We start from the raw sequence: 25,358 nt of genomic DNA, 5'->3' as shown, positions 1-25,358 counted from the left end.
AGGAGGCCCTATTCAGAGGTTTAAGGCTCAAGTGTCAACGTCTGTGTCGAGTGTGACGTCCTACGCAACATGGCCGTATTAGTCTTTATTATATCACTACAATTGCTTGTCCAGAAGTTCAAACTAAATGAAATTGGCAATTAAAATGAACTGGAAAGGGAATTAGTAAGATTGGAGAATTTACAAGTCCCTTATGAAGGATACTGTCTCTCTTGCGACATGACGCAATGGCTGAGATTGAACGATTATACTCAGAATCTCCAATGACACACATGCAGCAAACACGTGTTCTGGTCAAAATCAGGTGCCTTGGTGTAGTAGGCCCACAGCGGTGTTGAAATACTGTATGCTAATGCGTTCTTGATCTGATGGTTCTATATGCGCTTCTGCCACCAGGGGGCCTAGTAGTGCCATGATTAACGCACGGCCCCACAGACTGCAGTGTGGCATTCTTGAAGCCCTGTGGTAGTTAGCATCATTACAGCATTTCAGAAATGCAACAAAGTCATTCGTGTGTCACCCAGGCTATTTATATACTGAGTTTCATATTAGAGGCAAATGTGATCCCCCTCATGGCAATTTGATAGCTGGAGCTTAAAGGATTTGGGTACATTTTGTCTGAAATTGGCCTACATTCGTCTTGGCTGCCTGTGCAGAAAATAACCTTAATTTCCTTCAAATGAGCGCCGGATGTTTGGATGCATGCGCCGGTCTCTGCGCCAGCGATAATTAGCCAGGAACAAGGCTTCCGTTACAAGAAGTGAGCGAGTGTAAAATGTTTATTGCGAGTAAGGTAAGAGGGATTTGTTTTACTGGCAGCACTCAGGAGCAGCCCAGCTCAGGGTAGATCCCCATAAATAAACCCACACAGAAAGTAAAAAACAATAAAAACCTGTAATTTCACAGTCCGCGCCATCAAGATACTTCAAAACAGCACCAATTAGTGGATTAAGAAGAGCTGGATCTCATCATCACATGTTTACTCGTGACTTCAAAGTTGTAATAGGGTGAAAGATGCCTTTTTTTGGGCTCAGCCGTCAAGTGGAGTAACGGCATTTAATGCCCATAAATTAATTAGTAATTGGTGGTTGATATGCTGCAATGAATATGCTCCTTAGATAGTCCACTAAAAACAAACAAACAAAAATCCATTTAATAGTGGCACTGGCTGTCGTTGCGGCGCCTCGACATATGCTACTGCTGAAATGTCACTGACTCAAAAAGATATCACATTGTAGTACATGCTTGCTAACCTGACAAAAAAGGCAGCAGAACTTGGGTATTTTGGCATCATCTACTGTATGCTGTATTCTACTGTCCAACAAGGCAAGACAGGCATGAAGGGAAGACACCCTGTGCAAACAAACTCAGCCTGAGCGACTTTAAAGTGCGCACACTCTTCTCTTCATACAGCCTACTGTATATCTGTTTGGACAAGCTATTGGTCTGCTTTGTGTGTTGAAGATCTCATTAAGGCTTTTTCCACTGGCTCACCCCCGTGACTTGAAAGGGCGACCTCCTCACGCTCGCTCCCCAGTGAGCCCCATGCCGATGACTCCTGCTGATGTCGTTTGACTCGGCCAGCCTAATCTGTGTGCACGGTTGGACTGCTACAGAAATCTGGCATACAGGGCATTTTCCCGGTGGGGCCGACAGCCCTCAGGGGGCCGATGCTGCTGTTTTTTTATTTGTTTGTTTGTAGCCTATGTTTCCTTAGAGACCGCCCCCCGACTTAAATGGTGTGACTCATTGTGTATCTTTTTCTTTTTCTTTTTATATATATTTTTTTTCTTTTTTTTTACTTTATTTGTGATAGCATAGTGAAGATGGTGACAGGAAGCAAGTAGGCAGAGAGAGATGGGGAAGGACCGGCAAAGGACCCGGGCTGGTAATCGAACCCGGGTCGGCCGCATAGGGAACGAGTTGTGTATTTTGTGCATTGTGTATCTCTTCTGTAATATAGACAATGGACATGGAGCAGTTGACAGTGGAGCTAATCATAATATCGTAGTAAACCTGAGGGCTGGTCTATGCCTCGGAAATGCCCGGGCTGTCTTGCGATCCCAGGCCAGCCCTGTCAGCGTGTGTGTACCTTTCACAGGCCCTGTGTGTGCCCCCGACCCCATTCCCTGCTCCCCATAGGGTGGCCCACGAGCGGTGGCGGCTGGCTTTAGGGAGCCAGTGTTATCCTTGGCTCCTCGTCTGCTCCTCCTTCTTGGCCACAACTCAAAAAGGGAAGGAAGTGTGGCTTTCCATGGTTTAACTGTGCCATGCACACACACACACATGCACACACACACACACACATGCACGCACGCACGCATGCACACACACACACACACACACACACACACACACACACACACACACACACACACACACACACACACACACACACACACACACACACACACACACACACACACACACACACACACACACGCGAGATGTTCTCGTATTAGACATGACAGTGACAGCAGCTGCTTAGTGCTTAGTACTGGAACTTCCAAGAGTCCCTAAAAAAAAGTAATTTCTGTGTTATTGCATTTATCTGCGTGTGCTGGATATCCGATCGGATGCGAGCAAAGCTCTTGAGCTGGGATGACATGCAGGAGACATTTTTGAGCGTGACACTGGTGCCTCTTAATTGCTTTGAACCCTGCAAACACAGGCACCGCCCTGACCTCTTGCGCCGCAGCGAAAAGGGAGATAAAGGATGCCAGGCTCCTTGTATGTACGTATGAAGAAACTGCAGCCCACCAGGTCTAGTCACAATAAATCACAGTTGCTTTGAAGTGCCTGCCCCCCTAAAGTGTATGTCCTTTGCCCCCGCGGTTCAGGGAAGCCAAGACGAATGTCTCCCGGCATTCAAAGGCTGGAAAACAGCTTTATGACGGCAAACATGGTTTGTCAAAGGTCTCATACTTGCACCTTGAGATATTGAAAAGGTCTTTTCCAAAAAAACGCCTCCTATTCCTTGAGGTGATGTGATGCCGTTGCCTTAGTCGTGACCTATTCTGCATTACATAATGCTCTCAACATCTGGGTCACCACTGATGGAGGTCACTGAGTGAATAGCTCATCATTTTAGATTTTAGGCTGACATAGTTTGACATATCTGTGCAAATTCCTGAATGATTTCTCAGTTAAGTTGAGATCCAAGTCAATAATTGAAATATGGAAATGAATGATTGCGCGTGTTTATTTAATATTGCCTCAGCTGTTGCTGCACCTCGCTTCTTGTTACATTTCATTCGGACGATAACACAATGAAACTGTTTGGCATTAAGATTGGCATTTATATTGACAGTACCCAGAGTCCTGCGCCAAAACTTTTCTAGTAAACAGTTGTGTGACAAAATTCAATAGTAAAAACACTATGATGCCTTCCCTCCTTTTAACTCTAGGAATGCAGACACTGTTTCCAAGACTTTCAGAACTTTTGCTAAAAACCTTTTTTGAGATTTACTATTCAACTGTGCTAAGTAGCAATTCAGTAATACAGCGAAATGCTTTAATGACTGGCCATTGAAACTATCATACCTCCCAGTTGAGACACTGTCAAGTAATCCACACGGGAACGTCCGACGTGTAGGCTTTGAAAGACAAACATTCTGCACTGCTTGTGTATTGAATCCGTGAAGTTGTTATTGTCCCTTGCTCTTACCCACAAGAATTTACACCAGTGCATGTGTTCTCTCCCATGCAGCTTCAAAAACACAAAGTATATTCTCATTATTTGTAAATGTCAAAAGCATTTCTGAGCTCTTAGCCATCGCATTCCATATGTGGGTGGGAACTTCTCATTTTCCACAAGTAGACTTGAAAAAAAGTAGGCCTACTTTTCATCCTTTTAAATCTTTCTTTCAACTTTTGGTCCTGATTTTTTGTCATTTTTAATCATGAAAATTGTTGTTGGCGTACTATGTACGGTATACAGTAGGCTCCTAAGCAAGAAGCCTAATGGATGTGTTTCTTTAGCATATGTGTGCTAATACACCTTTCCCCCCCTCCCCCATGACACATCTTCTGTTAAATGACATACAGATTTATTACTGTGTATTAATGAGGTTCTATGGTGATCATACACAATGCACGTTAGGCTACGTTAGGAATGGAATAGGTATTTGTTAGACTTAGATAAAAAACAGAGCCAGTGTGTGAACACTGAATGGAATGAAAGATGAATAGGCCTATCCCCTCAGCTAGTCCCCCCCCCCTTTCTAGTCTATGAAAGAGCCATGTTGGCTTCCTCACAGGTGTTACATAAATACTCAGGGCTTGCGTAACATTGGGGAAGTTGGCTTGGCCATCCATTAGGACCTGTTTGAATAATGGCTGTCTGGACAGGAGTTTGTCCTGGCATTCGACCCCCCTCATGTCAGAGACTAAAGCTGACAGGGTTGTCCTCTCAAGATCCAGGCCACCACCTCACCTCCTCCACGGTTTCTGGCATGCCTCCGCAGACTTTGTTATCCTGTAGAAGTCATTTGTACGGTTACACTGTCGCCCACTGACCCACCGACTAGATTTAGAGAGGCCTCCGAGACCCACAGAGCTCTGGTGTTCACAGCGAGTTAAGACGCCCTCCCCTGCTAAAGCCATTAAGCCAAGTGTAGCCTATTGAAAACCCTCGACTATAGGAATTCATTAAAAACGTCGTAACAACTAATTTGCTCGCTCAAGTGTTATGACGTTATACCGATTTGGTTGCTTATGTTTATTATGAGAACAAACTTTGTAACGCTCATTTTTTGGAACGACTGGACCCCCTGTAAAGACGTTAACTATGAAATATAAAAAAAGTCAACCATAAAACTTTAAGTTCCCATAAATTGTTACCGGTAGGGTTGAATACTTGACCCATTTCGCTGCTAGTTTGATCTTTTCCCCTCATCTGTCCTTGTTTAAAAATTAATTATTTCCAGAAGAGTTCTCCAACATAAACAATATAAAATGTAATTCATGTTGAGGAGATAACCATCATGCTGGTCATTTCTTTATAGTCACTTGTCATTGAATACTGCCATGCCAGAGTAAAGTCTTGATTTGATGTAAAGATAACAAAAAGAATCTGAGGAATCTGATATTTTATTATTTTATCTTTATTATAAAATCTCAATAATTTAAAAAGCAGCCTGTTGGTGGATTACCATGGAAACATTTGTGAGTCAACCAACCACGCTGTGTATATCCTCTATGGTAGCTTTTCTTACAATACCGGATAGTTCAATTCCTGGCAGATGCTTGAACTGTATGTGCATGGGTATGGTTAATATACTTTCAATGCTTTCCGTCTTAGAAAGCATTTAATGTCATTAATGTTTTCCTGCTTTTGCATAACGATGCTGGCATAACTTACGCCGTATGCTTTCTGTTTCAGACACCCTCCCTTTTTTGATGACAACCCTTTTGGCATTTATCAAAAGGTTCTTTCTGGCAAGCTGGAATGTCCCCGCCATCTGGATTTCTATGTCAAGTAAGTAAGAGCAAAAAAGGAGTGTCTGATGGTGAAAATGCCCTAACTGCTACAGAATATAGCATGGAGTACAGTTCTGCCTAACCTGTTTATTTATGTTTGCGTGACTTCCAAAGGAAGTGGAATTGGATCCGTCTCGTGTGCTTCTCATTACCCAAGCTCCAGAGATATGGCTGTTGTTGTTTTTATCGGACGATGGAAATGTGCTTATGCACTGTGTTTATTGTCCTCCTGATGCGCTTAATGAGAGTGACCTTCAAAAAAATCCCTTTTCTCTGTGGTTTTGGGCCAAGTCGCAGGCCTACAAGCATGTGCTCAGAACCAGGGGAACTTTGAGGGAAATTGGGATAGTGGTGCTCCAGAAAAAAGACCCTGTAATCTAAGACAGTTTATTTCTCAAACAGCAACATACAGCCCGTTCACCTACAGTTCATATGCCACAGGTTGTGTGTAGTGAGATGATTTACCCCAGAGGTATTTACAGTATCACCTGAGCACATCTGTATCTGTTTACATTTAAGTGGAGGCATTAGAATGCTTAACTGCACATACTCTCGGAAACTTTCTGTTGCCACTTTCTCAGCAGCAGTGTTTGTCCGGAGAGGTCACATCCATCAGAATGTACTTGTAGATAGATGCATCAAGGGCTTTGGTAGGCCATGTAATGAACACTACCCTTATGGCAGGGGTGGGGAACCTTTTTTTATTCAAGGGGCCATTTCAAATTCCTCCAAGGGCTGTAAAAGTCCTCTGAGGGCCGTACTACGAACACCAACCAGGATTTCCCAGGGCCTTAAGGGCCTTTAGGCCTATATTGAAGTTAGAGACATTCAAAACAGACCCCTCGTCTCTAGGTCCCCTGAATATTACTTAATTGTATTGCAAATGGCATTTCTAAGATGTATTTACAAAATATGTGTGTCATACTTCATGTGAAGCTGCATAACATTGAAATTATACCGGGTGCCGGATAAAAGAAGATTTAAAGAGTGACACAGAGATGCATGTCATTCTACAGTCTCTACTTATTCAATTCATGTTAAGGCGCAACAATGCAGATAAAGATGACATTATGGTGTCTGTGGCACAGTTTGAGTAGTAGTTAATAGTATAATAATGTAATTATAATGTGAAAAGTAATGTATTGTGATGTAGTTAATAGTAGGTTTGAGGTGACACCTCTTCTCTAATGTATTTATTTATTAGTTTTTATCCACTGTCTTCTGTAGAGACCTCATCAAGAAGCTGCTCATGGTTGACAAAACCAAACGACTGGGAAACCTGAGGGTGAGTGGCCTGCTGCTCAAAACCAAACACACACCCACGGCCGCATTAAAGGATAACTTCAGCCAACTTCGACATGCAGTAATGCTCACACTACCCTGGACTTGTCAGTTACTGAGAGGTTTTTTTTTTGCTTCAGCCTTTTTCCGAGATCCTGGTCATTGTAATGGGGGCAGAGTTTGTTTACATAAAAAAACCCATCTTGATTTATTCCCTATAACATCCAAAAGGTTCTGCAACATCAGCAGACAACTAGCAAACAGCGATACCTTTTGGGATAAGATTTGGAGTAGGCCTATGTTAAGAAGGTTTTTAATGTAAACAAAGGCTGCCCCCATTAGAATACCGGTAGCTCAGATCTCGGAAAAAGATCTGTGCCGAAAAATGCAGCATCACCGGGCACTGACTAGTCAAGGGTAACGTGAGCAATACAACAGCATATTGACATTGGCAGAAGTGCTCCTTAAAGGTACACTGTGCAGGAAATGGTCAAAAAAGGTACTGCAACTATTCTGATAATTGAAACTGGGTTGCCTATTGCCAAATTTTATCTTTTTATGAAAGTTTACTAAGTAATAAACTCATATTTTCTAGTATGGCCCAAGTAAAGTCATTTTTGCAGCTGAAAATGGCTATTTCTGGAAATTCAAAATGGCGGACCATGGAGAAGATCCCCCTTTTTATGTAAGAAAAGTGCAATTTTTCCAGTCATAATGAATATTTAGAATTTGATGGTGGTGGTAAGTATTCATGAAAAAGGTAACATTAGTGAATGGGCAGCATGAATTCTGGAAATAAACAACTAAAAATCTCACACAGTGTCCCTTTAAGGCACAGGGTAGATATGGCTGCAGCCTAGGGCCCCCCCACCTGTCAGGGGGCCCACAGAAACCTGTAGAAGGATGGCCTCAGGCCATCTTAAACCGGCCCTGCACAAACACTGCACTAATGCCTTTCACCTCTGCTTCGGCCATGGCCCCTAAACAGCACCCAACTGATATGTTTCCAACCATTTCAAAGCACTTTCCCTCTCTCATCTCCCACTTACCACGCTTGCTCAGTGTGAACGCTGAGTGGCCTGGGGAGTGTTGTTTTCCAAATGTTTGTGCATTTTGGAGCTGACTGAGCCGCCAGCTGAGTCAGAGGAGATTTATGAGGTGGGGGTGTGTCGCTGCATGTCCAGAAGCCCCCTCTGATGTGTTTTATGGTGGCCATTAATGAGCCCTAAGTACCAGTCGGGTCAAGTACATTTAACTCTCTGGTACTCAATGGAGACGTCTTCAGTCAGTCCTATCTGGCCGTCTGGGATTTGGTGCATCAGGGTTTCTGAAACAGAAAAATTAACATGGCTGTATATCTGGAAGATTTCCTTCAGTTTTTTTTGAAAATTCCACCCCTTCCAAGAGCACCAATTGGTTTTGAGGGATACTAGTAGCGGTCTACCAACTCTTCTGCTATGGCTGCATATATCTCAGAAGTGAGACAGAGTGGGCACAGTCCTTGTGAAGAAGGCAAGCCCGTTACATCGGATGTTTTTTTTTCTTGTGGCCTCACCTCCGACTCGGTGACCCAGCTGAGAGGGTGTGTGTGTTAACTCGACTCCTGGTCAGAGGTCAGTGTGTTCTCACCCGGCTCTCCGTTCCTCTCAGCTCTGTGCAAGAGACCTGTCCAAGACCTGTCCAAGAGCCTTGTGTCCTTCTCAGCTTGATGTCTCCAAACCTGTGCATGGATCAAACGAAGCATAGGCTTCATTTGAAGCAAGCCACAATGTCTCTTGTGAAGGAAAAAAGATTTTCTGTGCAGGAGTACTACATTTGAGATTTCGGTAACACTTCATTTTAGCGTTACATCTATAAGCACTAACACATACAGTACAATGTTAATGCCTGTATACATAACTTGGCGTCAGAGACATGTACTAAGCAAAATCCAGCATTTGTTAGGCATGTATTCGCAAAAGTCTTGTTCATGCACAATTAGGGATTTATTACTAATATAACCTTAGTAAGGACCTGTAAGCCTATATTTCTATCTATTAGTAAGTAGTAAGTGCCAGAATACATTGTGTATAAGCTCCCGACACACTGTGTGAACAAACCCTGAACAGTATGAAATCAGATGTGGAATAAGGGTCCCTATTCTAAAGTGAGGCATTGGCCAGCCCAGATGGTACTACCTAGGGCCCCCACTCTCCCCAGAGTCTACCTGAGGCCACTTCTCAGCTTGCTATTCAATCATTTTGTTAAATTATATATCGAAACAAAACACACTTCCCGACCCATAACAAACGTTTCCCATCCTCCCCTCATTGTTTTGCTTTGTTTTTTTGTTTGTTTGTTTTTTTCACCCTTGTTTGGTGTTTTTGTCTGTTTCATCTTTTCTGGTATATTGCTTTTGTTTTTGCTGTACACATTGTTCTTCAATGTCTTTATACTGTTTTGTGTGAGGAAAATATGTAAATAAATCAAACAGAAACACATTTCCCATGGCATAATAATTCATAATAATATTGCATACAACGTGTACATGGGATTGAATGATGTTGCATGAACTGTGGTGTTTAATGGTTTAGGGGACATATAAACTCCAATGCAATATTTCAGCATTCTGCAGTAGGTGCTCTCATTCTCAGGAAGGGAAACATATGTCGGGGGAAAAAAGTTATTTCTAGTCAGCAGGAGATTGTATGGCCTTGTCCAGGATAGATCGAAATTCTGAATGAAAGTGTAACTCCTCAGTATGTTAATTTGGTTTGAAATCATAAGGCAAATTGTAAGAACTGACGCTTGTGGGTCATGACTGTCTTGTGTTCGCCATGTGTGAATGAAATGTACAACATTGAAAAGACTTTGTGTCTCACTTCTAATTTTCAAGCCAGCAGTTTGAGGTGGGTGTATGCACAGCACTGTGTCATTATGTTTTATGCGGCAATAGAAATTATTTGAATTCCTGTGTGTATTTTCAGTGTAGTAGCTCTGCCACAAATTGGTTCGCAATTGTGTTTGAGTGTTGTATAATACACACAATTATAGTCACGTCTCTTTACTTACTTTATTATGTCTACGTATATATAAGCTCAACAGAACCTTTAAAGGTGTATTGTCACACCAGTGTGACGGGAATGTTCGGGCAGTGAAAATTCTATAGAATTCTGGGTGCCATACAATACAATTTGGAATTCTAGAATCTTGCATTGTTATAAAACACATTCTTTTATAGAATGTTCAAAAACCCACACTCTTAAAAGTTAACTGTAGCGCTAGTCTACTCCTGGACATGAGCCATGGCATGCGAAGTGGAGAAAGTGCTGCTGCTTCTCCGGGCAGAGAGGGAGTCTCTGCAACATCTGGTGCTGAAGCTCTTGTTTGTGTCTGTCTCTGTGTTGGTTTATCATGCCTTTAGGAAGTTCTCTCCAGGCCAGCGCAGGGCAATCCAGTGCTTTCTCAGAGAGGTGATCTAAGTGTGCATACAGTACAGTGTTAGTCAGTGAGATAGCAGCTGTGTTGACACAGATTGCTGTGGAGCGGCACTCTTAACACCTCCGATCTCTGTGAGCCATGCACGGAGGTGGCAGATAGCCAACCAGATCCATATAAATTGTTATGTCTCTAGACTTACTTAGACTTTGACTCCTTTGTTGTCCATTAAACTTACATGAAATGGAAAATTAGCTTTGGTGGTCGCACAAAGACACACAAGACAAACACACATCACAGTCAGCAATATAAAAAAAAAATAGATATACAAACTGTATATGTAGATGATCAGATAAAATCTGTGGAATAATGTTAAATCCCATTATTCTATCCATGTCACTCAATTAAATATTAAAAACCATTTACATTTTACCATATTACTGCTAAGAGGAGCACACAAAGCTCTCTACACTGAGTTACGATGCACTGTGTTACTGTATAAAATTTAAAATGAACAGAATACCACAGCATAAAGACTATTGAGGAGCACATAGAGCTTATCTACTCTCTGTTACAGTTCTTTGTTTAGAATAGCCACAGCAGATGGGATAAATGACCGCTTGTAGCCATTCTTCCTTAGCCTGGCTCTCGCACAGACCCTTAGTGCTTTGTGCATCTTCGTTACACTTTGTGAGCTCGCACGAGGATGAATATCCATCTGCGTGAGAACCAGGTTAATTCGTCCTTGCCATTGGGAACCTACAGAACCTGTTGGTTTGTGCCGTCATGCCATGTACATTTTATGTAGTGTTGGGGAGTAAGAGTGAATTGGATCACCGGTGGTGTTAAGTGGTCAATCCGCGGGCCATGTGAAGACATTTTTCCCTGTAATGTAAAGGTTACTCCCTTAGGTTTAGGCAACTCATGGTGCAAATAGATTGTTTCAGCTACTGTGTGCACGCACCCTTAACACATTCATCTGCTCCACATGCCCACAGTTTTGTTTTTCATTGTGATATTGTTGTCTGTACAGCAACATTGATTCTTTAAAACAGATGATGATGCTTGTCAGGTACTTTTGCTTAGATTGCCGTTATTGAAATGGTTAAAGTAATATCAAATATGTTCTGTCTTTGGTCGCCTGATGTTAGAAGTGGATTTGTCTCTCACAAAGCACTGAAGAGAGAAAAGCCCATTCCTCCTAAATTGCTTTGTGTAGTTGTAGAAGAGATGGTACATTAATTTTATTGTATTTTATTGTATTCTCTCTGGTTGTTGCCCATGGAGGTTGGCAGAGCAAGTCCTGAAGTGCCTTTCATTATGTAACATGTTGAAGGCCTCATTTACACTGAGCTTCTCTGCAGGGATGGTAGGGAGGGGGGAGCTGTGCTCTGGTCCACACTGCAACTTGGAAATCTTTTTTTCTGCACTGGCTTGAACGAGTGGTGAGGGTTGTCCCGTTGAAGGAATATCCATGTATGTTCTATGTCAAACAGGTTATTGTATGTTTGTATCTATGTATTGACACAGCGATACCTCAACAGATTGAAAAAATATGACCATTCACTTGACTACCATACACAATTGCATGCAGTAGTGATAGGAGGAATAGCTTTGAAGTTTTCATGATCAGTCGTGGCCAGATTCTGCCTCCCTCCTTGTACCCTCTTCCTCCGAGCTTTTGAACTTGCTATTTCTGTATGATTTTTTTATTATGATATTTGCCATGTTGGCAGCAATGAATCATTGTGTTTATCATATGGATATCAATGGGAAACAGGGCTTCTTTTATCCTATCACTAGGGCTATAACGATATTGTATCGAATCGAGAAATTGCGATACGCAGTCATGATACTGTATTGCGATGCCATAAGCCAGTATCGTGATACGCCCTCTCAAAGTTCTGTTACCCTTCAGTCCAGAAAAAAACCCACAATATGAAAATCATCAAATCATTATCATTATTATTTTCAAACGTTTTTTTTTTAAACAAAATCATGGGATGTATTGAACCGTAGGTCAAAAATCATGATACGAACGGAATCGTAAGTTGAGTATATCGTTTACAGCCCTTGCTACCGCTGACAGAGACTGCCATGAGCCGCTGCAGTAAGCTGGCATTTGATTTCGCATACTGGACCTCTCCCGCAACAAACTGTCTGGTGTGAGAGGGAAACCTGAACGGCCCGCCTCCAGTTGGTTTCCTCCTCCACCCCCACTCCGTCCCTCTTCAGTCAAGGCCTAAAAGAACCACTGGAACAATTTTAGAAGAAATATTTTAAGGCTGAAAAAAAGACTTTAAAATGCGGTATTTCGATGTGGATTTGGCAAATGTGCTGGTGCTAGTGACGGGTGGCAACTCAAAATCTTTCATGGCCAGACATAGGCCAGGAGGAAAAGGAAAGCTCTTTCCTCTTTCCCATGTAAGAACTACAGACAGTAAACCACCAGTACAGCAGGCTTACTGTAGACAAACAGAAGGAAGAGAGACCCATGTTTTTACATGTTCAACCCACAAACGTTTTACTAAGCACACTGGAATGACAAAAGATTGGTTTATACCGCGAGTGTGACATAGTCTAACTGCTTAACAAGTGAGTATATTATACGATTTTAAAAATTAATATCTGACTAATCGTGTCTTTACAGAATGGAGCTGAAGATGTGAAAAAACATAGATGGTTCAAACCTGTTGACTGGGATGTTGTGCCACAAAGAAGACTGAAGGTGAATCTCAGTTTTTCTAAAAGTACTTTGTATTTCAAATGCTGCCTAGTGATTGTTGTTGTAGTACTGCAATTTGAATGTAATTTCCCAAGGAACTCATGTGTTTGTTTCTAATACAGGACAGCAACAAAGTACTGCTTATTTGGTGTGGTGCCAGTAGTGCACACTGTATCTGACCTCCTGTTTTTCTTTCTTGAATCTCTCAGCCGCCCATTGTTCCCAAAGTCACCCATGAAGGAGACACGTCCAACTTTGACGCCTACCCTGACGAGAAACGAAGGAAGGACCCTCCTGTATCTCCAAAGGACCTAGAGACATTCAAAAACTTTTGAAATGCCCTTCCATTACTGCAATGTAGTGCTGCTTCATGGTACCCAAGCTGAAGAAAAAAAGATGGAGTGGTTTGTGCTGTTCAGAAGTCCGCAGAAAAATCCATGCAGTTAGTTTGAGAGGCTACGGAAACAAACGTGGTTTGCTGATGCAGATTGTGGTCTGTTTTTCTTTTCAGAGTAGGTGAGGGCAGAGGCGCATCTTGTCACCAGGCTAGTCAGGAAGCCGCGTGGGGCCCCCAAGCCACTATTGTGAGTGAACAACAACTCACACTTTAAACAAGTGGTGATTTTGGTTCAAATGTTCATTCATGGCTTCAGTTTTTTGCTTGGGGCCCCAGGTGACCCTTGAATCGCCTCTGGGTAAGGCCAAGAGCTTCTCTTTTTTGTCTTCCTTAGAGTAATAGTGAGGCAACGGCCTCCCCTTTGTCTACACATAGTGTTTGGCTACTGACAAAGAAGTGATACTTACCCTTCACAAATGACACTGGATGTCAAATGCCTAAAGATGGTATCTAGTGTACAGGTTGTAGATTGTTTATCAAATTGATTAAACCTAAACAATGACTGCTTTCTTGCATCGTTTGAATGCATCCAATGTAATAGCATGACGTTACGGCTACTGTGAGTGACGGAACTCCTTTCAGTCAAAGGACTTTTACTGTCACCGCACATTTGAGTTTGTCCAATCGATTGTTTTTGTCGATGATTCGTTTCTGTGTTTTCGGTAGCACACATACTCCATTATTCAGGCCACCTCTTGTTTGTCTGCGGTCTTTTTTAAGTGGTCTGATCTTTTGGCCTCTGGTTACATACAATAGACGTAAGTGGACTTTTCTAGACCTATTTAAAAGTAATGAGCTCCACTAAAGAGTTGTGGAGATGAGCCTCTTTTATTTTTTACAGGCCGCCCCACTCTAAACACTCCAGGCATCCGGGGGCCTTTCCAGGGTTTAGCTGTCGCCATTAGAGGTACTGGCATGAGAAAGTTAAGCTTGCCTGAAGACCATCATCACCTGAGGAAGCTTCGGTAACACTTTATAATAATGTCTGCTTAGTAAAGACTTAGTAAATAATTTACTAATGATGAACAAAACATTAACAAATGTTTTTTTATCATTAACTAAGTTTTATTAATGCTTTATAAAATATCTACAAATAATATATACAAGATTTTACATACCTTATAACAGAGTATTTTATTCATTTACAAGCAATTTGTAAATGTTTGATAAATATAAGATATTAACATAACATTTCCTAGTCCTTTACAAACAGTTAATATTTCCTAGTCATTTACAAACAGTTGTTAATGTTTTGTTGATCAATAGTTAATTATTTATTAAGTCTTTATAATGGTGTTTTTGCATCCATTATTATAAAGTGTTACCACAGACTGGACAATGCAGAGACTACTGTATACTTTCGGTAATTTGCTTAGATGTTTGGCAAGAGCTTTTCAAGACCATTGGTTGCACTGTGTGATTTTCTTTCCTGCTGATAACGTGGCTACTGTATTTGAAGGACACTGTTGTTCCACAAAACAAGCACACTGCAGATGTCTACAAGTGTTTTGATTTTTTTCATATTGCTAGTCTTTGAAACCAAAAGAAAGTGATATGACAACTACCTTTCAATGTTTTATGATTACACAGGAAGGGGTTCTACTGTGATTTTGGTACACATATCAAATGTGTGTGCACATGGATATGCATTTCAAGATAGATTTTTGTTGGGAATTGACGTATGGAGTGTCTGTTACAGTACAGTATATGTTTGCGTGCAAGTAAACAGGTTCACAAAATACTTAGTGGATTGTAGGCAATATAGCAACAGCCAATGTTTGTTTCTACACAGGTAAAGTTACACCCATCAGTTTTACAACTAGTCTAGTTGTGAAATGTTAGGTCTTAATAGAGGGCTTTTTAAAACTTAACCTACATATTCAAAGCTGTAAATGCAATTTTAAAGAACACTGAAGATCAATTAATGTTGCATTGTTCAAGCAACATTGAGTCATTTGAGTGAAATATTACCAGGGTTCAGACTATGTAATTCCCTAAAATTGGTGAATCTTGATGTAGATTGAGGAAGTTATAGCACTAGTTGCACTACCCCCTATTCCCAGTAAAAAAAAAATGTAGGTCCTGTATCCTAAAATATTGCATGTCTTCTCATGTTGCCGTTAATCATGTTGCAGATTATGTGTAGTCTACCGGTTCTATTTCATGTTGGATAACACATGTTTTATTAGCCAATACTTGCTACGTTTACATGAGACATTTAATTCGGAATTAACTGACTTTAATTCTGAATAAATCTTATTTCTGCTTTGAAAACGCCATGTAAACACCTCTTAATTCGGAATTAAAGGAAAGATCAAAAGTAAACTCGACGGAACTATTAATAATTCAGAATTAAAACCATCATGTAAACGTAGCCAATTAAATGTTCTCGTTAACACAGAGAATGATCTGTGCTTCCTACCATCTTTTAAAGAGGCTGTTGATGACAAATGTGATAATGCTCTAAATACAGGATCATACAGTCGGGATGATATCACATTTACGTTAGCATCTATATGTTAATATTGAATAAACAGTATATGTTAGTATTGTGTGAATGTAAGATACATGAAATTACGATTGAATACAGGGAAGTTACGAATATCCGATTCAGTTGTGTGTGTGTGTGTGTGTGTGTGTGTGTGTGTGTGTGTGTGTGTGTGTGTGTGTGTGTGTGTGTGTGTGTGTGTGTGTGTGTGTGTGTGTGTGTGTGTTCATCTATCTGTATTGCCGTGTGTTTGCTATTTTATTGAAATGTGAAAATGGACAACTGTTAAACTGTTTTTGAAGCATGTGAACAGGAATGATTTCAACTCCGGTTTCATTTTCTCCTTTCTCTCTCTTGGTACATTAGGCCCTACAGGAGAGCGTTTGGCTAATGACCGCTGTAATAATCCAATTATTCCCCTTGAATGTGAAAATGGGAACTCGGTTGAGAATGCCAAAAGGTGTTGAAGTGGCTCACATGTGTGTTGTTATTTAGACCTCCTCGGGTTGGAATTGTTTCCCTGTGTGAGTCATTTTCCTCGGTGGTTTGTGCTCTGACCCAAATTTGTGTTTGTAAGACCACATGTGCAGTATACAGGTAGCAGTGCCGTGCACAGGGTGTCTGTGTGGTGTTCTGGCACCAGCCTGGACGACCTAATTTGTCTCTGCATAGCAAAGTGCATTTAATAACTCAACAAGTCCTATTTTCATTAACTCTTTTTATTTGCCCGTGGTGGCGTCCACAATAATGTATAGCTAGAGTATGTTATGTAAGCAGTGTGCGCGCACACACACACACACGCACGAGACAGGTGGTCTTGTGCCGATACCTGTGTGCAGTTGGCATAAAGCTTATTTCAGCATATTTTTCAAAATTGACACAGGTAATGCACATCATGCGTTTACCATATGGGCTCCCTGTCTAACAAGCATCACAGCTGTTGGCCTTCATAACTTCATCATGTGCGCAACTATTTAAATAAACCTATTGCGGCAAGGTTGTCAAAGTCTGCAAGAGCGCACTGTGTGATAGATAGATGGAGGGCCTGATAACTTCTGCAGGGGAGTGTGCAGGCCTATGCTAGCAGTCCATGCCATGTATATAGCCTAGCGCAGTGTTTCTCAACTGGTGGGTCGTGACCCAAATGTGGGTCGCGGAGGGGTCAAGGGTGGGTCGCAGAGCCATGGTGTAAAAAAAAAATCATAATTCATTGACCCGCTAAAAAAACAGAAAAACATCCAACTTTTCCTGCAGCAATTTACAGCTTTCATTTTGATAGGCGATTGAACTTGTGTCATCTGTCGTCATAGATAAAATCAGAATGTTTACGTGCGATAGCAGCATGCAACCAGTCATTCGAGTATCGCTAAAAAAAATTGGGTCGCGACTGAATAAGATTGGAAAATGGTGGGTCCCAAGACTGTTCCAGTTGAGAACCACTGGCCTAGCGTATGTTTTCCGGAGATCATAAAGATGCACTCCGTTCAACCATAGTGTGAGTGTTAATGTCCTGGTATGGTTTTGTTTTAAAAATGTTTTTTACACATTGTAGCAGGGCTGTCAGCAAGCTCTTATAATAATATCTCTTATAATATTATCTCACTGAAGACGGGAGTCTGTCACAAAGTCTATTTTGCTATGGTTAGTCTTTATTCAGTGCCTTAAATACGGCAGCATGCAGCTATGCAGAGTATAGACACAACATGAATACTGTATATATAGTTTACTTGAGAACAGCACCAGTCTACAGACCACTGGGGCTAGCGTGCTATGATGGCAAATTTTAATATTGTCTCAGCTGAATGTGTTGAGAAGTACTGTAGGATATTTGAAATACCATTCATTTGCAAGTCACACTCTAAATACAATACGTGTGTAGGTATAAGTATGGTGGTATACTTAGTATTTATTATGAAAGTATAATATATACCAAATTGTTGATTTATTTGTCATGTATTGACATACCTGATGAATTAGTAAGTTCATCAATGAACATTAAATGCTTCCTAGTTTGACATTAAAATATGTCTGATGTAGAAAGATAAAACCTTTGACACCAAACACGTATAGTTAGGAATGATAATAAAGTTTCAAACAGCAAATATATCCATATGCTCTCAGAGCAGCAGTTTATTAAGGGAAAATTAAAAATCATTTCTTAGAATTTGGTGATACATTATTATACATTATTGTCAAGTGTTACATTTTTTCTGGGAGTCAATATTTAATCCATATGAAAGGATGGTTTGTAGAGTAGAGAAGGTAACATATATTTACACTCTGTGTGTGGACAAACAAAACAATATCCTCATTAGATGGTGACATGTTAAAGTCTCAGAGTTGTGACCAACATGTGTGGTTTGCTCTCTACAAAGGAGTCAGAAAAAACACAGAAGGCTTGATGATCTGCATGTATAACAACACTAAAGTTTTTGGCTTTTAAATTGGAAATGTTGACGTGAAAAATAAATGCATTTCCTGAACTGATCTGTGGAAGCACTGCCATGTCTGTGCTGTCAAACCCATGATGACTGCATGTGAATGGATGAATGACAGAAAATAGTTGGCCTGAATGTTAACATGAAGTGACATGCACCTGTACATCTGGCCAAACGAGTCCTGTAATATGAAATTAATTGTGATACTGTCACAGAATGATTTAATATAATCTTATTTTGATACTCACTTTTGGAAGGGTCTTTCTGTTTCTCATCTCTGCAGTGTTTCCTTTTTCCTTGCCTTTCATTTGAATTTGTCCATTTTCCACATTAAAAAGTTACCAAAATTAAATGAATACATATGTCAACAAAGCAGGCATCGGTCCATACACTCAAATGAGCACATAAAACCCTCAAAGGACACCTGTTTTTGATTACTCTAAATTGCATAGTGTAGTGTAGAGTTCTTCTCAGTACTCTTGCTTCTGGGCCTCGCCATGGCCGTAACTGCCATTGAGGACACAGAGGTCATGTCCTCTGTATTTTTTTTTTTAAATGTAGAATTTATCTATGATGAAAATCGATCTATGATCAACAATAATACATTTAGTCTGTATACACCACTCCCATTTATCCTCAAGACATTGATTAATGAAACCAAACTGAAGAGTTTGACTGAAGAGTTTGAAGCATTCTAAATGTACAACTTACAGTACAGCACACAGTATTTGACCCCTGTATTTGAAAATGTCTCGTTACGGCCCTGGGCCTCACAGCCATATTTTGGCTGAAGGAGAAAAGGGGCTTTGGTAGAAGTTACAGGATGGACCAATGGGTATTATCACCTCTGCAAGTCTGTTGTAACTTGTAACGTTGAAGATTGACACCTCGTTGTGCCTTTTTAAAGAGTTTGACAAGGCTCTTAATTGGTCAAAATCAAGTAGAATAACGTCAAATTCTGAGAGAGCTGTATTGAGGGCACATCAGGGAATCACAGGGAATCTCTCACAACCAAGAAAGATGTTATAAGTACTAATGTACATACATATCTACACACTATAGTAGGCCCACGCCTACTACTGTATATTTTCTACCCCTTATAGCACTGTATTATGCTCTAATTACGGTGCCCTGTACCACAATTCACGACTAAAATAATGCAAGGAGCCTAATCTAAATCACCTTGTCCACCAGATTACATCCAAGACAACCAGATCTTTAAAAAAATGTAAACATCTTTATCCATCATCACACAAAGCCTCCTTGCTGTGTAGTGGCGACGCTAGGTCCTGCCTCACAAACTTGCCAGAATACCACAATAGATCCCAGAAACTGACAGCCTTCAATCGAGGCACTTTTTGCCATGACACCACACTGTGAAAATAAGTGGCATAGCTCAATACATAATTGAGATCGTTGTGCTCTCCCCTGATGTCTCAGTAGACTCTGGGGCACATTCTTTTGTGCAAACGGCTCTGCAACACAAACTTCAGACCAATAGTGTAGATAATGATTTGAATGTATACTTTTGAACATAATTCAATTGGATTAAAAACAAACCCCACTGCACTGTATTGTAAGGCACTGCATGGGAACTGGTCCTCAAGGACTGTTATATCTCTCAGTCAAAGTTCTGGATTGGAGCCACTGCTTTGAGACAAGGGGGTAGAGCCTGGAAATATTCCATGTCGGTGAAGAGAGGACAATCTGATGGAGGGAGCAGACATTGTGTCACTCTGCAGTGATTCAGGTCTGCTTCCTTTTCAAACCACCTTCCTGTCTCATAGAAACCACCAGGAGGAAGGCACATGACCAGTCTGATAATATAGTAGTCTGTCTGATTATGCAAAATGGTTTAGGCTGCAAGTGTAATGCAAGTGAGTTGACCTGCATGGCAATGACTTCAAATTTAACAACCAGAACTGGGATGTGTGACTTTTTGTCCATGCCTTTTGTCAATTTGCCTTTTGTCATGCCTTTTGTCATCCGTAGTAAGCAACACATAAGAGATCACCCATTTACATGTTTTTCTAATTTGTGTTGATCATTTGCAAGACTTCATTTCCCCACTCTGCTGAATAGAAGTGAGATGGACGCACAGCGAGGGTGGAATTGCTGTCTGCCAGGTCAGGATAGTGATACCCCAGACTCTCAGGCAGACCAAACTGTGAGAGAGGAATGTGCTGTGTATCTGATGTGATGGCGTCCTGCTCCAAGGCTGTGACCTCAGTTCAGCAGTGTTGCCAGATTGGGCGGTTTCCTGCCCAATTGAGCTGCTTAGGATGGCTGTCTATAGGTAACATGGGTAAAAAATTGGTTAATAAATGTGTTAAAAGGGCATTTGGGATGGTTTTTCTGCAAATTTATGGCGATTGAAATCCCTAGAATTTAGTTAAAATAAGGCAGGATATAGTGCTTCCAGACGGGATTCGAGCATTTTTTGGGCTGGAAATCATCAGTCTCATCTGGCAACTCTGCAGCTCAGATCCATCTCCTAGTGCCAGATCTCCCGGGACAACGCATTGAGCAAAGCTCTAATCCGAATGGAACTGAAAGTGCCGTGCAAAAGATTCTGACTCGTCTGTGATTGTTTCAAAAGGCCAGACGTCATTAGTTTTAGTAGTGAATATCACTTCCATGTGCTGGTCCCTTCGTGAAACTTACCAGACACTCAAGAATGCCGTTAATATCAAAATACACCGTAGCTTTCACTCAGGTTTGGCCGTAAACATTTAAAAGAGTGATGGCATACTTCTTTATACTCCACAAACCTATGTAATGCAGGCTTGTACTGTAGGCGGGGAGGTTGCGGTCGTCGCAGGTTATGGAGCAAAAGTTTTCAAAAAACTGTCTAGCAGCTGTGTAATGCAATTCCAAACCAGTAGTGCTGTTCACAGCAAATCCTGTCCCTCTTAAACAATAGCTCTACACGGAAAAGGTGTGTGGTAGAGAGTACATAGTGTACTGTGTCTATTAGCAATCAATGGAAGAAGACAAGCCTATTGCAGAGCTTTCTGATCACCAAGCAACAATCAAACATAGTTTGGTACTTGGCACACTGCCATGCATGTGATATAAAATTGGTAAATCACAACAAAGCGTCACAAGTATACAGTACATACTGTACATCGCAAGAAATTATGAATTATTTTGCATTCAACGTCAAAAACTTTTCGATCTGTAGGCCTAAGTCTGTTGACCAAGATGAATGATAAAAAGGCCATGGATGATCTATTATCAGTAGCCTACCTTTCTCCTAACAGCAAATAAAGTGCAGGTTTGTCAGATGGATTTTAGGCACCTTCCAAATGACAGTGTATAGCGGATGATTCATCATTTCTAAGTATGTAGACCCTGAACTGAGACATAGTGAATGTCTGAGGTAAACAGTTTCATCGTAAAAGGTAACTCTAGGTCAAGGGTCATGTGCTCATTTCAAAGTCATACGTCAACAGTAGTAGACTAGCTATTGCTACCTACTAACATGTCTCCATCTTCTCCTGTGTTTGAGTTATGGGCATTCAAAATTAGATGACCTCCAGATTGGCCTTTAAGTGTCACTGAAGGTCAAGCATGTACTCTTTGTGAACCCCTGGCCAGGTTTCCTATGTCACGAATGGTTATGGTGAAGTCCTCATCTTCAGTCTCTCTCGAACTATAGACCTTAAAATCTGATTACCTTGAGTTTGACCTTATAAGATCAGTCAAGGTCAAAGACCATGTGCTCATTTTAACCCCAGGTATGGTATTCCATTTCCTTTCAATGGTAACCACATCTCTACTTATTATTGAGTTAAATCGGCGACTAATAACATTTCACTATGAATTTAATGACTGTGTATATAATTTCCATTGTTTAATAGGCCTACGTTAGTTTTATCGAACATGGATAGAGTGTTTTTGTTCTTACGAGATACTGAGTATAGTTTAGAGCAGTGGTTCTTAACCTTTTTTGAACAAATGCCCCCTTGACCTCATCATAAGCCTCCTAACGCCCCCTTGACCTCAGCATAAGCTTGCCAATGCCCCCTTAGATTTGAAAAATAAAATAGACTAATGCACCCCAACGGGAACCAAGCCCCGCCCCCAGTATCCTTCTCAACCCCCCACCCCCCCAGGGCTTCCCAACGCCACCAGGGGGGCTGTAGTGTCCCCGTTTAGAAACACTAGGTTAGAGCCTAATTCTTAAAGGCACAATACTGTCTCGGCCTGGTGTTTTCTTTAGACATTATTGTAAGACAGTTTGACAAGAAGTAACAAATGACAAAATAACGAGTTAACATTTGACACATTTTGAAGTAAGTTTATGTTTCCACACCCAGTTTAAAGGGATCTGCTGCCGTCAAAATACAGTCAAGCACAAAGCTCAAACAAATATGATAATAACCACAATTACTAGAACCACAAGTCATGCGTTTTTACAACCAAGAAGTTAGTTTTTTCAAGTGTTCAGACACAGACGAGTGATTCAGCTCAATACCCTTAGAATGCAAAACACCCCGTTATTGCAACCTAGCTATATGATTTCCTCAAAAGACCTGTGACTTCTGAGGGTGTTTGCTTTCTCGGTGTCAGCTATAATTAATGGAGTTCCGGTCGGTACCTCTCAGCTCTCCGAATAGGAATGGGAGGCATGTTATTGAGCACTTTGGCCACAGGTGGTCTTCATTTGGTCTTCATTAACTTTACTAGGTTCAATTCCTGCCTAGACACATGCCATGAGTTCGTTTTACACAAACTGTGCGGCCAATTGGGGGCCAAAACGTTTCAAAACACGTCCATCAAGACCTGCCACTCAGCATGCTGCGTCTGTAAGGTGTGAGACTGAGGAATAGACCTTGCCCTATAGGTCTTGAGGAAAAATGAACCCAGTCGTTTGCAATAGAATAAATTAGGACACATTCTGGCGTTACCCCCTTTCTCTCATTCCGCCTTAAAATGTCAAAGTCTTGCATCAGCATTGAACATTTCCCATTTGGATACTGTGAGTCACAGTAGTTGCGCTTGTGTCACTCCTGTGCCTTTTTCACAATTTCCAACTCCCTGACTTTCTCTCTCTCACACACACTCTCTTGAGAATTGTTTGTACAGTATTTGAGCTGCGCAACGTTGCATAGCATATTTATCGATTTGTGTCATCATGAGCAAATCGGGAGGTCTGCCTTTGATTGCGCCAGACGGACCGGTCCAAGGCTGATAGTGTTATGTCCTAAGCAGGGAATCTGACAGGGCGGGGCAAAGGGGTCAGTTGATTTGGGCCCAGGTAAAAAAAGGGGGCACAGTATTGGGTCCCCATTACATTGTATGTATTGGGTGAAGGGCCCTTTCTAGTGACTTTGTCCTGGGCCTTGCCAAAGCTGTCAGCGGCCCTGGTCCTGAGGCCCACATACAACACTGGGGCCAGGAGGGTGGAAGAGAGAGATGCTCCAGTCCAGCGCGCATTCCTCCTCATACTGTTTATCTTCCACACACCGCGCTCTTCCGTCTTGTTGGTGCGTCTCTGAAGTAATCAAGCAGATAGGGAATGGATCGCACTCAGTTTTTTCTTCTCTTTTATTCAAACATTGTGTCTGGCCCTGCAATGAGAGACAAAAGCTGAGTGTAATCCATTCCCTAACTCCTCATAGTGTTTAACCTCCGTGGGGATTTCCTGCCAGAGAGGAATGGAGCATAAATATTTACCGACGCATCAGCGGATTGCTGTTACATTTGCATTTTCTCTCCTTTTTAGTTATGGTTTTTGTTTCACTTTTTCATCCTTTTCCAAACCAGACGGTTGCAGAGGCAGAGCACAGAATGCCAATGCCATCAGAGAGCCAACACCCATTCCATGACCCAAGCATTAGTTTGCTTACACAAACATCATTCTGCCTGGCTTATTTAGCTTATTTTCTAAACAAAACTATCGTAATCCCCTCAGACGGAGCCGTATTACTCAAAGTTAGAAAGTTGTAAAGTTGTTTATAAGCAAACACTGAGTCATTTCACTGGAGTGTGCATTAATGGCTACCGTGCAAAGGGAAAGTGCACAGTGTGAATTGTCTAGCATTAGGTAGGCCCTTATAACCACCAAAAGCAGTGATGTAACAGGTTCAGAAGATGGGCTCTTAGATATGCTGTACTTTAAACAGTGGAATATCCTGCCTTCATCACAGTGTCTTTCCAGCCTGCAGACAGACACAATGTGCATTTGATAAATGGTGCTCTCATGCACCATCCCAAGCAACAGATATATCAAAGAAGCGCTTAAATCTCAGGCAACATGAGCTGCTGTTGACTCCACACACTAAATCAAAGCACAAACGATCACATACTATAAGCAAAGTAGTGAGGCTGTTGACACAGACTTGGTGTGTGCTTGACACATGTTTTAATTACAGACATTCATTCTCCTCCTGTGCTCCCCCATCAACTTCAACTTCAAGCTCGCTTGCTTGCTGCGTTGCCTCAATAGGAGTGGTTCCCCCCAAAAAACTAGGCCATCCAACAATTTGTTGGCAGCGCGCTGGAGATGAGGCTCACACGGCAACGGGCTGTTTGCGTTGTCTCACATTCGCAACACTTATGAGCGCTTTCAGTGAAAACACACCAGGGCTGGACTGGCCATCTGGCATAGCGGGCATTTCTTGGTGGGCCCCACACCCTCATGGGTCCCTATTTTCAGAAATGTTTTTTTAAAAAAGAAACAATTTTTTTTACGTTTCTGAAAATAGGGGCCCACAAGGGTGCAGGGCCCACCGGTGAGTCAGTTCTGTGCCGCTAATATTATGAGGGGCCCCTTTAATCCAAAAGAGCCCGGGTCCTACCGGTATTTCTCCCTCAGTCCAGCCCTGAAACACACTGTCAGCTGTGCGCACCATACCACACTAGCACCCAACCATACTGTATGTCTCAGGCTTTTTGGACCGGCCTGAATAGACTTCATTTCCTTGGGGCCATCAACACGCCCGGCCATAATACTGCCTATTCAGCACCCTGACTGTATCATGTCAAACACAGTCAGACACCTCGCCCTGAGCGAGCGGTTAAACGGGGATGTGCAGTGCATTCACCACGGAGAATTACAGAGAAAAGAGCCCATTCTCTCTCTCACTGGAAAGTGCTTCTTCACACTGCATGCACTTCAGGTGG

The 25,358-nt window shown here is 41.6% G+C and overlaps 1 protein-coding gene across 1 annotated transcript in view; it reads left to right on the top strand.

Annotated features, from left to right (window-relative positions):
• LOC134460465 (cAMP-dependent protein kinase catalytic subunit PRKX-like) overlaps positions 1-13,803 on the top strand; it is a 66,418-nt gene extending 52,615 nt beyond the window's left edge. The window contains exons 5-8 of the mRNA XM_063212854.1: positions 5,384-5,479; positions 6,709-6,766; positions 12,830-12,907; positions 13,114-13,803. Coding sequence (XP_063068924.1) covers positions 5,384-5,479; positions 6,709-6,766; positions 12,830-12,907; positions 13,114-13,239 — 358 coding nt within the window. The 3' untranslated portion in view covers positions 13,240-13,803. The remainder of the gene's footprint in view (positions 1-5,383; positions 5,480-6,708; positions 6,767-12,829; positions 12,908-13,113) is intronic.
• The last annotated feature ends 11,555 nt before the right edge of the window (positions 13,804-25,358 follow it).

The sequence above is a fragment of the Engraulis encrasicolus genome, chromosome 13 (genome assembly GCF_034702125.1).
Source record: "Engraulis encrasicolus isolate BLACKSEA-1 chromosome 13, IST_EnEncr_1.0, whole genome shotgun sequence".
Taxonomy (NCBI): Eukaryota; Metazoa; Chordata; class Actinopteri; order Clupeiformes; family Engraulidae; genus Engraulis; species Engraulis encrasicolus.
This window is presented reverse-complemented; position numbering and strand designations above follow the sequence as displayed.